The sequence below is a fragment of the Neospora caninum genome, chromosome IV, assembly GCF_000208865.1.
Source record: "Neospora caninum Liverpool complete genome, chromosome IV".
In the NCBI taxonomy this organism is placed as follows: Eukaryota; Apicomplexa; class Conoidasida; order Eucoccidiorida; family Sarcocystidae; genus Neospora; species Neospora caninum.
Window position 1 is genome coordinate 89,132 of NC_018389.1, and position 14,894 is coordinate 104,025.

General features: G+C 54.6%; 1 protein-coding gene across 1 annotated transcript; it reads left to right on the forward strand.

Moving 5' to 3' along the window:
• Window positions 1-1,991: 1,991 nt before the first annotated feature.
• On the forward strand, window positions 1,992-13,430 carry NCLIV_009610 (vps16-like protein, related; the record flags this gene model as incomplete). The annotated part of the gene is made up of 18 exons (XM_003880476.1): window positions 1,992-2,309; window positions 3,236-3,319; window positions 3,928-4,123; window positions 4,394-4,580; window positions 5,040-5,114; window positions 5,487-5,637; window positions 6,046-6,325; window positions 6,995-7,151; window positions 7,865-7,963; window positions 8,518-8,863; window positions 9,298-9,434; window positions 9,794-9,890; window positions 10,192-10,398; window positions 10,795-10,895; window positions 11,590-11,682; window positions 12,471-12,577; window positions 12,915-13,018; window positions 13,374-13,430. 18 exons carry the CDS (start codon window positions 1,992-1,994, stop codon window positions 13,428-13,430), a joined length of 2,796 nt encoding a protein of 931 aa, XP_003880525.1.
• Window positions 13,431-14,894: the final 1,464 nt, after the last annotated feature.

Genomic DNA, 14,894 nt, shown 5'->3' on the forward strand with positions numbered 1-14,894 from the left:
TACGAACGGTCAGGCGATTGCGGCTGTTCTTCGTCGTGTGTCACACAGGGAACGGATATAAAGCTGGAGGTGCGTCTCTCCGTTCTGTCTAGCGCAGCAACCGGCTAAATCGTGGCATCATGCACTTTTTCCATGGTGATCGACGCACTGAGTGGTACATCTCATCGACAAAAGGCGGTTCGGACACCCACAGGCTTGCTACGCGAGAATAACGGACGAATGGGTTCGGAGCCAGAGCTTTTGTGTCACCTTTCTGCCCGCTTGAAGTCGCAGCTAGGCTGTTTTGAGCGTTCTTTTTTGAGGGTCCATTTCACTCTTTTGAGTGGACCTGCGAAGCAAGTGGCGCCAAGACCGATGTCATTCGGCCGACGGAAACTGTCGACGCTATGCAGAAGAAACGCCTCCGTTCCGCTCTCTGCCGGGGTTTTCGGGAAATGAGGAACGAGACACTTTTTCCGGCTGCCACACACCGGTGAGAGCGGCCTCGACGGCAGCGCTAGACGAGACTAAGCAGTAGGGGCCCTCGAATCGCACAGAAAGACGCCAGGCTCTACCGAATTAAACAGGAAAGGAAATTGCTGTTACGCGTTGCCACAGGACCCGGCAAGTGTGAACTGGAAGGCTTCCACAGTGAGATCATACCCACATGCGCGTAGACGAAGGTAAACTTTTCTTCCCTGTAAAGCGGTCTAGAGTACTTTCTTCAGACGGACCGTTGTCACTACAACTCCACGTAGGAGGGGACCAGAGGAAATGTAATTTTCCCGTGGATGCGAGCGGGACGTGCAGCCGGCTGCAACGTATGCTTTTCAAGGGTCTTTTTGGGCTCTCTGTGCATGCAGTGTCTTCTCTGGTTCCCTCCACACGAACCGCTTTTTTTCGAACTCACCCATCATCTAGCGGGATTTTTCCTCGGTGTCATCGGCAGGTTTCTCCTGGGGTCTTCTCTGTTGCCGTTTAGTGTACCGCTTTTTTTGCCACGACACTTGCAAATTCCTTGGTTTCCATCCGATCGAGCCACTTCGATACACCTCAACCGGCCGAGCGCGGTTCGCTCGGCGGCGCGTGTGCGTGGCCCGCGCCAGGTCTCCTCCGTCGTCTGGAAAAGAGCTGGTTTTCGGTCCTCGTTTCCTGTTCGACTTTTTTCGCTCGTGTCGCTCTTTTACGACTGTGCTTCCTAGTTGCCTCCGCTGTTCTGCTCGTTTTAGAGTCTCCGCGCCGCGGCATCAGCAGGTCCGAACCGACAAACCGTTCCTGCGCTTTTCCTCGAGGTGACTCTCTTCCGAAACAGCCCAGAGGGGGCGAGCCGGGGCCCATCGCCCTCTTTTTTTTCCCGGCTTTTTTGGCAGAGTGACGTGTGTGCAAACGGCAAACGCACCTCGTGGCCAGCGGATTCCCGCGAGGGCGTCCGACTCTTGGAAGGCATCGCGGAGACACGCGGCCAAGTTTTTTCTTCTAGGTTGGCCCTTTGTCTTTCCCGTTCTTCCGCCGACCTTTCTCGACCACGACCGTTCTTCCTCTCTTCAGTCTCCAACGGGGACCGAACCCGTGTGTGCGTTCGAGGATAAGCAAATCGCGAACGAAGAGCAATGGAAAGAGCTCCTCGACCTCCGCGCGAAACGTCTCCTTCCGTCCCTCTCAGTTGCCTCTCTGAGCGCAGGCGTGCGGGGCGAATGATTCCTGCCAGGATGGGCGTGCTTCCCGCCTGCGCAGGGATTCATCAGCCGGCCTTTTGAGGAAAGCGCGAGACACGAAACGGGCTCAGACCGGGGCGTCAGCTCCTCTGTCTCCTGGAGAGAGGCCACCGGTCTACACACACTCACACTCAAACACACACAAGACAAGGGGTCTCCAGGTGTGAATGAGAACAGGAGGCGCGCAGCTGGAAAAGGCCGAAAGCATCCCGCGGCGGCCACGCAGCGCGTCGCGTTTCGTCCTGTTTCACACCTTTTGTCCCTCTCGCTCGTCCCTCCGACGTCGCCTCTTCGACAATGGTGATGCCTACGGGGTTTGCCCCCCTCGCCTCGGGGCGCTCGAGCCTCTTGCCGACCGCCTCTCCCTTTCTTTCTCCGAATTTCGTGACTTCAGACTTCAGCTTCACGGCAGGCGCCAATGGCAGCAGCGAGTGGCAGTGTCTAGACAGCGTGTGGTACCGGAAACTGGACGTCTTCGACATGGAGTGGACGGAGGAGAGACAACTCTTTGACCTGTTTGTCGTTGCCGCCGCGCCTTACGGAGGCCCGGTCGCGTGTGTCAGAAACGAAAAGGTTTTCCAGCCGGCGAGAAAGAACATTAAGCCCGAATTGCAGGTGAGAAATGCAGCGCGTCCGTTGCTCTGAACAGTTTCTCATGTGCGAAACAAGGCAGCACATGCCTGCCATCGCTGCTTCGACGGAACGGGCACCACCACAGGTTCTCTCCCAGTCGATCGATGAGTCTGTCTATACACCCAAGGATCCTCGTGCAGGCCTTGCGCGCCGAAACCACGTCGGTGCTGTTTTCTGTCTTTCCGCGTTTCCCATTCGTCTCACCATCGGCTTCGGCTCGAGCGTCACCTCAGAGGGAATCGTCTCCAGTTTCGCGACTCACAGACAAAACCACGCCTTTGGCATTGGCTGTTGTACCCCTTTTAAAGGAAAGTGGAGAGCTGAGATCCTCGCAGAGATAATACAACATGGCCAGGCGCACCACAATGGTCGCTTCAAGCACTTTATGCGGTGATCAGAGGAATTCCATGCGGAACAGAGTGCTTGTTAGCAGTTGTCCCGTCAGCCTTCCAGGCCGAGAGTCGTCATGTGATGCGTCCAAATTAGGGATCCCAGGACACAGATCTCATTGACTTCGGTCCCGTTCGTGGCTCTTAATTCACATGACTCGACTCCAGCCGTCCTCGGCCAATCGAGCGTTCAGACGAAGGGCGCAACTCCGCATGGAAGATTCGCGAACCATCCGTCGCTTTTCAACCGCACCAATCCGGTAGTTGTAGAGTGCCTTCCGCTGTCCCTCCAAAGTTAAAGAAGTCAAAACAAAGGCACAGACCGCGTGCGGTGTCGAAACCATGCTGACGAAAGGCAGCTTGCAAACGCATGTTGTCTTTGAACAATTCTCCGGAAACCACTACACGCGATGGGCCACTTGTGCGCGAGTGCCCATAGAGACTTCTGGTAGGACACGTTTTCTCTTTCCGTCTGAGGACAGCGGCGTGTCGCGTTTTCCCGGTCTTCGTTTCCCACAGATTTTCTCGGCCCGCGGGCGGCTGCTGGCGAAGTCCCCGTGGACGTACAGCCGACTCATCTGCATGAGCTGGAACAACGACGAAGTGCGTTTCGAGGCCGTCGGAAGAAATCCGTCTCTCGGAGCCGTGTTCGAGAGAAGCCGCGCAGTCGTTCCCTTGGCAGAGAGGCGTGCTTCAACTCTCACCTCTGCCGTGCACCTACGTTCCGAGAGTGGCTTACATGTTGTGCCTCTGCAGTTGCTCAAAGTTATTCATTTCACTGGCCAGCATGCAGCCAGCGAACTGTAAATCCTCTGAGTAAAAAACTGACTGATCCGTACACCTACAGACCTCTGCGCGCCTTTCGACCGATTCTCCCACTCTCCTGTACAAACAGTCGGGATAGGTAGAGACGTGGGAACACGACAGGAGACCCGTGCGAAGAGACGGGGTATCTATCTATATCTATCTATACTATCTATATCTATCTATATCTATCTATATCTATCTATATCGATATATCTATCTCTCTCTCTCTATATATATATATATCCATATCTCTCTATATATGGAATTTCGGGAATCTCACTGCGTTTGCTTTTGAGTGCTCTCTGCATGGCTCGGCTCTTCGGGCATGCGGCCTCATTCAGGCGACTTTGGGGCCTTGCTCTGTCGCTCGCTGCGTGTTTCAGGTGCTCGTGTGCGTCTTTCAGGACGGCGTGGTTCGGACCTTCTCTCCACAGTGCGAGAAACTGCACTTTTTCTCGCTGGACGAGCGCGTGAAAGTCGAGGGCGGCCTCGTTCAAGCTGTCGTAGGCGGCTGCGGGATCGTCGCGCTCACCGCCGCTCTGAATTTCTACTACAACGATGCTTTCGATCGGTGCCAGGCCGTCGTCCTTCCAGACCCAGGTAACGGGCACGGAGTGACCCGGACGAAAAGGGGGAAGGCTCAGAGCAGGAACCGGAGGAAGAAGAGAAAAAAGTGGAGGTAAAGCAAGCAGAGAGAGTGGGGCCAAAGCGGAGACAGCGAGATGCCGAGGACGCGTGCGGATCGCCGACCTGTCGTGCCGCGAGTCCCGTTTTCCTGCCCCCCGCTCCCCGTCCTCGTTTGGCTTCGCTTTTTCCTCCACCTTTGGCTTCCCCACGCCTGGTCTGTTTCCTGTCTCTCGCTGTCGCCAGGCCTGCGCGGACCGCCTCTGAGTTTGTGCATCTTGCCCTCGCCGTCTCCAAACGCGCACGACTCCGCCGAGGGCACCTTCTCCTGGTTCTCCCCCTCGGCGACGAAACTCGAAGAGCCGCGCGTCCTCGTCGCTGCTGAAAACGGCCCACTTCTGCTCCTGGATCGACACCGTTGTGTGGACCTGAAGTAAGTCCCCGTCCTGTTTTTTGCGTCCCAGAATCGAGAAGCGAGGCTCGCCGTGTCTGGTTTCTCGCGGCTTGTCGGTCCGTCTTCTTGGCGATGCGCTGCGACCGAAAACAATGCGGGAAGAGGGCCGGAGGGAAGCACGTCACCAGATGGGGAAAAGGCAGACGAGACGAGATCGGAAAAACGTTCCCCTGTCAGATCCCAGAGAAAGGAGAGGCACACCGGGAGACTGGGGAGGGGTTGACGAAGCAACTGGCCATCAAACCAACGAGGAGGAAGCAAAGTCGCCGGTTTCCAAACACACCGAGAGACTCGCGCATACCTTTCCGAGATGCGTTTCCAAAGATTTCGAAGACTTCTTCCCTGACGTGCCGCTCCACGTTTCGTCCTTCTGCCTATTCCCGTTTTTCTGCTGTCTCGCGACTTTTCCCTTTATTCGTCGACTCTCGCTGCCCCCAGACTGGAGGACGGTCCCTTCGTCGCTCTCTCTGTCTCCCGATCCGGCCGTCTCCTGGCGTGTCTCTCGGCCTCCGGGTAAGGACGAAAAAGAGCAGGGAGAAGGCGCGCACCGCTCGTGGACACAGGACAGCGAGCGCCGGTCGGCGCACTACAAAGTGTTCACATGCCTCTTCCAGAACCACCAGACCTGCGTGCAAATTGAATCTATTCATCCGCGTATGTGCCTGCCTCGCTGACGATACACATGCAGGCATATAAAGAGATGGACAACGCCGTCAACGCCGTATATGTACACACATGCTTATACGAATGTTGATGTGCATATATACATGTATGCAGGCATGGGTGTATGCATTGTGTATGTGTGTAGGGGCTCACATAATAGGCGTGTAGATGTTTCGAGATACGTTTCTGTGGAGATACGAGTGATGTGCGCCTGCTGCTTAGGCAACTCAAGGTGTTGTCGACTGCGGGCGTCCCTCAAGCCATTGCTTCGCCCATTCTCGAGAGGCAGCGACGCCCGAAGCAGGTCCAGTGGTGCGGCGACGACTGCCTCGCGCTTTACATTCCCATGCACACCCCGTCGGGCGACGTGCAGGTGAGCCCAGAACTTCAGACGTCTCTCCCAGAGTCGCTTTTTTCTCCAAAGGAAATTCTGAAGAGTTACCGACACCTACCTGTCCCCGCGCGCGTCCACCTCTCCCAGCCCACGCATTCCTACATATATATATATATATATATATATATATATATATACCTACAAGTGTATGCATGTGTACTCATATGTGCCCCCAGTGCGTATGTGTGGATGTGTATCTATGCATATGCCTGTAAACGTGGATGATGCGTGTGGATATAGGAAGCGCCCCAGTGCATGTCTAAGTGGATCGAGGCGGTCTCGCATCCGTGGGGCGTTGCGCGCGTGCCTTTTGCCGTGTGTGTGGCGACGTCGGGTGTCTTTTGAGGTTGAGGCCTGGCTGTGTCTCATCTGCGTCTCGCGTTTCAGCACACGCTGTTTCTGGGCGGGCCGAAGAACGAGTGGTTGCCTTACCAGTACGGGACGAGCAGTGGGGGCTCGAGTCTTTTTCTGGTCTCCGAAGTCGACGGCCTGCGCATTTTGTCCACGTACAAAACGGAGTTTTTGCACCGAGTGGCGACGAGCACCGACGCAGTCTTCTCCGTGGGCAGTTGCGAACCGCCGGCGATGCTCTGCTACGCCATGGAGCGCTACCGCGCACAAGACGCCGCAGCGGACGAAAGCCTTCGGTCTATCAAACAGGACTTGGGTGAGTGTGCGGGGGGATCGCGCGGCAGAGGGTAGATTCGAGCTCTGCATCGAATACAGAAAGCTTCAAACACCTGACCATGCGCTTTTTTTTGAAGTCGGACAATGGGTGCGTCTAAAGTGCGTTGAAACGGTCGAATCGCACGCTTTTTGCGCGGGGTTGTACGTGTCGAGGGCTACGTTTCATCGTGTGACGGCAAAACGTTGGGGGAGAGATTGTTGTTTCGGGGAAAAAAAGAGCGGAACACGCGAGCAAAAGTTTGGATGGCCCAGGCGACCAGAGAGGCCGACGGGTCGCGCAAATGGATGAGGGCGGAAGGCACGCAGGGTGTGCATGCGCGAGATTCAGCTGAGCGCCACGTTTCGAGCCAGGGAATTTCGCGACAAAGAGCCAAAGCGCCAAGAGCACACTCTGACCCCCTCACCACAGACTCGACAGCAAACCTGCATGCAGAGGTCGTCCCGTGAGGACGGAGAGAAGACACACACAGATTCACATCTATCCTTTAACGTATGTATAGCCATGTGTCGAGTTCTCCACCGAAAAAGATGTGCACATGCCTAGGCGTTGTGGGCATGGACAAATGTACCGTTTCTCGGTTTTCAGAGCGGGTCTTTCGCGTTTCCCCGTGCATGCAGTTTTCGCTGTTCCGCGTTTTCGTGGCTGCAGCGGGCGCTGCAGAAGCATGCATCGACGCGGCGACCTACGAATGGCACTTTGACCAGGCAGCGCTCCTCCTCCAGGCCGCAGTGTTTGGTCGTCAATTCCTGGACGGCGAGGCCCGACAGAGCTGTCGAGCCTTCGTGCGCGCATGCAGAGATCTTCGGTACGCGGAACCTGCGATGGAAAAACGACGAAAAGGCGACGAGAGATACACACGGACCTCTCTCCTGACTCCCACAAACGTATATATATATATATATATATATATGTATAAATGCATATATATAAATGCATTTGTATGTACCAGTGTGTATCTCCTTTCCAGGATGGGATTTTGTGTCCGTGTTTTGCGTGCAAGAGCGGAGTCTGCCAAGTGGCTGTTTGTCTGGGGGGAGGGGACCGTCCAATGTCATCAATTTTCGCAGTTTCCATTCGGCTTCTCCACCGCCTCAAAAACGAGGACCCTGTAGGTGTGCCCCGAACTGTCGCTAGCACCATCGCCTCTGCATGCCGTTAGCCTTCTTTATTGTACCTGTCATCCATATCTGCAAATGCACGTCTGTAGACAGATCGGATATATGCATGTGTATATGGACGCGTGTCTATAGAGGTGCGCCTCATATATATATATATATATATAGAGAGAGAGAGAGAGAGAGAGATTTCTGATTGCCTGAGCGTGCATCTGAGGATCTTGGCTTATGTGCTTTTGTGTATTCGGGATGTACGTGTGTATCCTCGTAAACACATTTATATATATATATATATATATATATTGTAACAGCCTGTCGATGTGTGCAGCATATTTGTCACTCTTGTCTTTGTGTCGTTTCTTTTTACTTGTCACTGCGCTTCGTGTGCGTTTCCGGCTTCCAGGATTTGTTACGCAGTTCGCCAGCCGCCTCTGGAGATGCCCATCTCAGTTGCGCAGCTGCGACACATGAGTCTCCCCACGCTCGTTCGTCGCATCGCCAAGTAGGTTCGACCTTCTCGGCGCCTTTACCTTCGGCGCCTGCTTGCTTTCTCCTTCTTCCTTTGCGTGTTTCCTCGGCCACTCTTCTCCGCCTAGTCCCAACGTCTCGTGTCCTCTCTCCCACTTCATTTCCACCGAAACATCTCTTCGTCGCTTGGCGGCACGGCTGTCTCCTTCCTCTCTACCTCTCGTTTCGTGTCGGTGTGTCTTCCCCTCTTTCCCTCGCTATCGTCCTGCTCTCTCTGTCTGTCTCTTTGTCTCCTTCGCGGTCTCTGTGTCTCCTGCTGCTTTCTCGTGGGCGTCGCACCTGCTGTCTCTGGCGGACGCGAGAAACTCGCGGTATTTGCTTCCGTTTCCTCTTTTTACGCGTGGGCGACTGACTCGCCGCTTCTGCTTTTCCCCGACGAGCTGCATTGCGCGGCGCGCCCCGACGGTCAGCCACGTGCACACCCGCTTTTGTGCCCGGACAGACATGAACCGCAGATGTCGACGCGCCAAAACCCGCAGCCCGCATGTCTTGTGGTTCGCTTCCCTTCGTTTCCGTTCCTCTCTGCAGTCGACGACAACACCTGCTTGCGTACCGCATTTGCCAGTACGTCGGGCTGCCGGCGCGCGCCGTGTTAGCTTCCTGGGCCGTGGAGAAGATCCACCACAGCGTGTCTTTGACGGACGAGGAGTTGTCGGCTGTGGTGTGCCGACGCCTCTCCCTGGCTTCCGGCGACGCCGCGCTGGTCCTCGGCGCGCCGCCTCCCCTCGAGTCGAGCGGCGCACAGAGAGGCGGACGGAGCACTCCCGACGCCATCTCGCCGGTTCTCCCCTTTGCGAAGGTTGCGCTCTGCGCCGCACAGGCTGGGCGACCCGTGCTCGCCACGCGGCTCGTCGAATTCGAAGTGGTCACCAAAGTGAGGAACGCTCGGCCAAAAAAAACACCGCGCGAGGAGAGGGAACAGACGAGAAGAGAAAGAACGAGAGAGCAGGACGGGCAGAAAGGTCCAGAGGAGAGGAAAGAGAAAGAGCGCTGAGAGTGCTGACAGAGAATGCTGGCAGCGGCTGTTTCCCGAAAGCTTGCATTTCGTTTCGTGGTACCTGTTTGTCTCCCCTTGTGCGGCTGTCATTCTCGCCATGTTCTCGTGGTTAGCGCTTGGCGTTTTCCCACTCTGTCCTCGTCTCGACCTCTCGCTCCGCTCGCGGGGTCTCGCTCAGCTTCTTGTTTTCTTCTCGCCTCGTTCGGGGAATTGAAGCGACTCCGCCGCCGGGACAGTCGTGAATTGCCGCCTTCCGTGCGTGTTTCGCCAGAGTCCTGAAATGCGGTTTCGTCTTCCTCCGCGCTTCGCAGGAACAAGTCAAAATGCTGCTGAAACTCGCAGAACTGAACATTGCGACGGAGAAGGCGGTGGGGGCCGGCGACCCAGACCTCGTCATGCAGTGTCTGTACAGCGCTCTCGCTCACGAGCAACAGACAACCGGCGACGAGTAGGCGTAGGCAGTCCAGAACCATTTTTTGAATCGTAGAGAGTTTTTGCCGCCTCACGGTTGGCCACTGGGATGAGGAAATGCGGCCAGTCTTGTCAAACAAGCATTCCCTTGTCTCTCCTCTTTCCCCAATCTCGGATGTCGCCTCGGTCTGGGTCTAGCTCTGTCTCTGTCTGCGACGAGCACTTGTCGTCCCTCTGTGAAATTCCCAATTCTGTGTTACGTTACGTGCGTTCTCCGCGGGTTTTCGACGCCTTGCCACGCGTCTCGTGGAAGCTTTCGACTGCTGGGTCGTCGCGCGTCTTCTGGAGTCGCCTGCGGCTTTACCTCTGGTCGAGACGTTTGTATTTCCTTCGCAGAGCCGACCTCTCGTTGCTGACTGAAGTGCTTCAGGATCGGCCTCTCGCGCAAGACCTCTTTGCCTTGTACTGCCGAGAGACGGGCCAACGAGACATGGTAGGTAGAAACGACTCAAAAGAGAAGGGGCCAGTTTTTGCTTCCACTTGCGATGTCGCCCGTCTTTTAAGTCTCCTCTCTTTCTCTTTGTCTTTCATTCTCTCTCTTTCGTGTTCTCTCTTCGTGGTTTCCGCTTTTCTCGTGCTCTCTCTCTCTTTGCGTTTCCCAATCTTTTTGTTTTTTCTTGCCGCGTCGCTGCGCGCCGGGCTCCCCCGATCTTGCGGCTCTCGGCGGCGCGGGGCCGCGGAGACCGTCCGGATGTTACGACGTCTTTCCAGCGTTTTTCGTTTTTTCTGCGCAGCTACAGCTGTACTTCGAGAGGAGCAAGCGGCTGTACGACGCAGGCTTGACGGCGCTGAACATCGCGTCGCGACAACGCTCCTGGGAAGGCAAGAAGCATGCGCTGGGACGCGCCGCGACCTTCTTCGCTGCATGCAGAAACTCGCACGACCTCGCAGCCTTCGCGCATGCGCAAACGCTCTCGCAAATTGACCTCCTCAACTACCAGGTAGGCAGCCCGTCTCCAGGCACAGGGGGGCGTCTAGCGAGGGGGATCTTTTCGAGAAGCGTTTTCAGGCGACGCCTCCTCACGCGATGTGGAGACCGCACAGAGTAGGCAGAGGGAGGGGGGAAGCCATCGAAGACAGGCAAAACGACGCTTTGCTGTCCTGTGGAAAAATTTGGAACCAAAATTGCCTCGAAACAATCTGTAACGATACCACACACGCAACTAATTCCAACTTGCGTGCGGCTGTAGAGGCTAATCAGTCTCGTCTCCATATATATATATATATATATGTATATGCATATATATATATATATATATATATATTTGTTTCTACATGCGCATCGATATCTGTGTGATGCATGCGAACGCGAGGTCGGTTGCTGGTGTTTTTTTCAGAACGAGTTGGAAGTGAAGGCGAACACGCAGGGCTGGCCGAATCCGCCGCATGTCTTTGTGGGCATGCCGCTGATGGAAACGGTGCGACAGGTGATTCTCAAGTAAGTCTGGGGCGTCGAGCGCGGCTGTGTTGCTGGGTTGTTTCGACCGAACGACACAGGCAAAGCGTGCCTTCTGTGTCGTTTCCCAACTCGTCGTTCCTGTCGAGCGGGGTGCGGAGTGGCCGGGCTATGATGCGGACGATGAGTTGGATCTTGGTAGCCGCGTCTTGCAGAGTTCACGGAAACCCGAGGAATCGCAAGCTTAACGTTTAACTGCGCGCCTCTCGGCGGAGCTTTCGCGCGGGTCTGGCCTGCACGCACCTCTCTGCCTTGGCGCCGGCAACTGTGGACCCGCTGTGCTCCGCATCGCGTGACTCAATCGTGTTTCCAAAAAGCAAAGACGTGTTTTTCAACGAACAAAGGCCTTCGTGCAGCTGCCTTTTGCTCACGCACACGTGCGTGACGACACATCTATTCAGCTGTCTACTGATGGATGCATATGCATGCTCATTCATGGCCGTTGATGTGGAGCTACAGCTACACATGTGTATTCCTGTAAATATACATGCTTGCGTATACAAACATGTATATATATATATATATATATATGTATGTATATATGTATATATAAGTATATAGTGAACGGACGTTCCCTTTTCAGCGGAGATTGTCGTTGCCACTGGAGACGGGCCGTTGATGGACTGTTGCTTTGACGTTTCGCCTGCCGTCCCGCGGGTCTTTCTTCGTTTGGCAGAATGGAGTTCCACGAGGCAGACCACCTCCAGAAGATGTTCAAAATCCCCGACAAGCGCTACTGGCGGTGTAAGATCGACGCACTCGCTGACGGGTGAGACGCACACCATGAAAGCGAAGAAGCGGAAAGCGGCAAAGAGAAGGCAGACGAGACAAAGGAAGAGATATAAAGGGAAGGAGACAAAGGAAGAGAGACAAAGCAAGCGAGACAAAGGAAGAGAGACAAAGGAAGAGATATAAAGGGAAGGAGACAAAGGAAGAGAGATGAAGGAAGAGATATAAAGGGAAGGAGACAAAGGAAGAGAGATGAAGGAAGAGATATAAAGGGAAGGAGACAAAGGAAGAGAGACAAAGGAAGAGAGATGAAAGAAGCGAGACAAAGGGAAGGAGATGAAAGAAGCGAGAAGGCCAAGGAACGTTTGGCGTTTGCATGGATAGAGAACGCTCGGCAGCCGAGTGAATCGGGTGCAGAAAAGGAGAAACGCTTGTTGACCGAACGCAGGTTTTTGCGCAAAGTTGCCGCCTCGCCTTTTCCTCGCCCTCGGCTTTTAAGAGGATGCGCGGGGGAGATACGGAGCTGTCAACGGGGCAACATGAGGCAGAAGGAGGCGGAGAAAGGCGGAAACGCAGCTGAGGCTGCGCAGGGAGAAGCACGAGCGACGGGTAAAAGGGAAAAAGTGAACCGGAAAAAGAGAAATATCGAAGAAGAGAGAGGCGTGGAATCGAGAGACGCTCACTTCTCACGGCGGCCTTCCCAGATGCCGCGTACAGGCGAGAAGGGACCTGAAAAGAGACTGCTGGAAAAACCAGGAAGTCTCTAAGCGAAGGCGCATGCTGTGAACAGGCGGAAATGGGAGGCACGTGACGCGTTTTTCTTTTCAGACATTATTTCGAGGAACTCCTCGCCTTCGCCCAGTACAGAACGTCTCCGGTCGGCTACGATCCCTTCATCATCGCCTGCATGCGGAACGAGAGCTGGGACACAGCTGGTGAGAAGCGAATCGTGGAAGGCGCGCGTTGGTCCTCAGGCGAGCGCCACGTGGAAGTCTCAGAAGGAAAAGGATCGCCTCTCCCGTCGACTCGCCGCCGTGCACATGCGGCACGCATGCACTTGTGTTCGTGGTGTACATACAGCAGGAGGAGACCGAGATGCACAGTCCACGTGCATGCAGACACCTATTGGTTGATGCATCGCAGTATTTCGGAACTAGGTGTGACATATTCTCTATGTAAATAGATGTTTGTATTCGCTGTGTATATTGATAGAGAAAGACTGTGGCTGCAACCTGTGGAGTGTCAGCCGCGGATGTGTCTTTTCGTTTTCAGCGAAAATCGTTCCAAAGGTGAAGGATCCGGAGGAACAGGCGATGTGGTACTCTGAACTAGGCATGCAACGCGAGGCGGAGGCTGCGAAGAGCGCCGGCTCTCAAGTAAGAGAAACACGAAATGTTCCTTTGAAAGAAGAGGAAACGATGTTTGACGCTCGATAACAGGATGACAGACGCAACGCTCGAGTCTGGGACAGCGTCGCTCTCTTGACGCTTTTTGCGGAGAGCCTGTGAGGAAGCAAAGACGATGCACTCGCTGACTCTCGAACCTGCCTACGAGCCGTAGACCCCCCCGTTTCCGCTGCATGCTCGAAGACTCACCAGTGGAGGGGTACAGCTGTCTTTGCACAGCACAGAGGGTTGGATTTCAATTCCTACGACTTGCCATTCGACATCAGTTACGGTCTAGGCGGTTCTGCGAAAACATCCGTCTCGCCGCTTTCTGCTGTCTCCGCAGTCCCTCAGCGGCGGTTTGTTCCAGACCCTCACCGACGCCTTCAAAGGCCGGAGGTGAGATGAACCCCAAACGCGAACCAAGAGGCGCGAATAAAAAAGCCCAAGCAGGTGACAAGGTGAAGGCTCAGCTGATAAGAAAGACTCGCATGCAGATCCGGGTGTTTCACGCGTATGCATGCATATATATATTCATATATACTTATATATATACTTATATATATATATATATATATATATATTGATATGAATATATTTATATATATTTGCATGTACATTTGGATCGGATTCCATTTTTGTCACTGTTCCTCGCTGTTTGCTCCGTTTTGCCGATTATTGTTCTCTTCTCAACGCATACTCTGCAATTCGCAAAGATGTGTATGCTGTCTCTGCTCTCGTTTCTCCTGCGCCGCTTTCTCTCGGTTCCGTTGTCGCGTTTTTTCTCGATTTTCGTCACGCTCTGTCCCAGACGGCAGCGGCTCCACACGACGCTGCATAACCAGTCTGCATCTGTGCCTGGCCGTGTCCATTCCCCATTTCTTCTTTCGCGCCTCTGCTCCAGTTTCAAATTGCTTACCTTCTCTCTTGCTCCCAAACCCCTTCGTTTGGAGCGCGTCTCCGTTAGCTTCGTCCCGTTTCGTTCGTCCTTCTCTCTTCGTTTCTTCTCCCTCCTTTCTCTCCCTTCTTTCTCCCTTCTTTCTCTCTTTTTCTCTCTCTCTCGTGCTCTCCTTTGCGTCCTCACGGCGTTGGAAAAGGGATATATTTGCGCGAGACAACGTGGGCATGGCGGGGCCGGAGCTCCACGGCGCGCACGCGCCAAGAGTTTCGGGGTCGGAAAGCGAGGGAAGCAGGTTGGTCTTTGTGCTCTGAAGAGCGCCTTTGTGCGGAGGTCGCGTCTTCGTGGCAGTCTCTCCTGGGGATTCCGAACGCGCTTTTTCCTACAACGCGATCTCCTAAAAAGAGCAAGAGCCGTGCCTCAGAGGTGCACTTGCGACACGAACTGGACGCAACGCAGGAACGCGGCGCTGAGAGAGGCGAGTTGCGCCTCGCAACCGCGAAGGTGGACCTTGAAATCGATTGAATCTTCGACACGAATCGGGGATCGGCTGGAAAGCCGCAAGACCTCGTGCATGGATGAAGTTCTGTGGCGAGGCGTTTTGAAAAGACAAGGGAGAGACGAGAGGCGAGCAAGCACGCGAAAGCCAAAACGCGGAAGCTCTGCGCAGTTTGAGCTTCGGCGCTCCGAATATAAGCCGAAGCAACAGCGGGCATGCGAGAGGCAACTTTTTAAAAATTGGCGACACGGAGAGACGCGAGGAAGCGTGGGGAGCCTCATACCTCTTGTGGGGTGCATCCCTACCCACCGCGCACGACGCATCTACACATAGGAACTCAAGGGACCGCTTCGTGTTGGTAAACGCACGACGTGACGAGCAAGTATATATGCACATATGTACATATATGTAAATATAGATGAATCGAGATGTAACTGACAAGCCTACCGCTCCCTGAAAGGACCGTTACC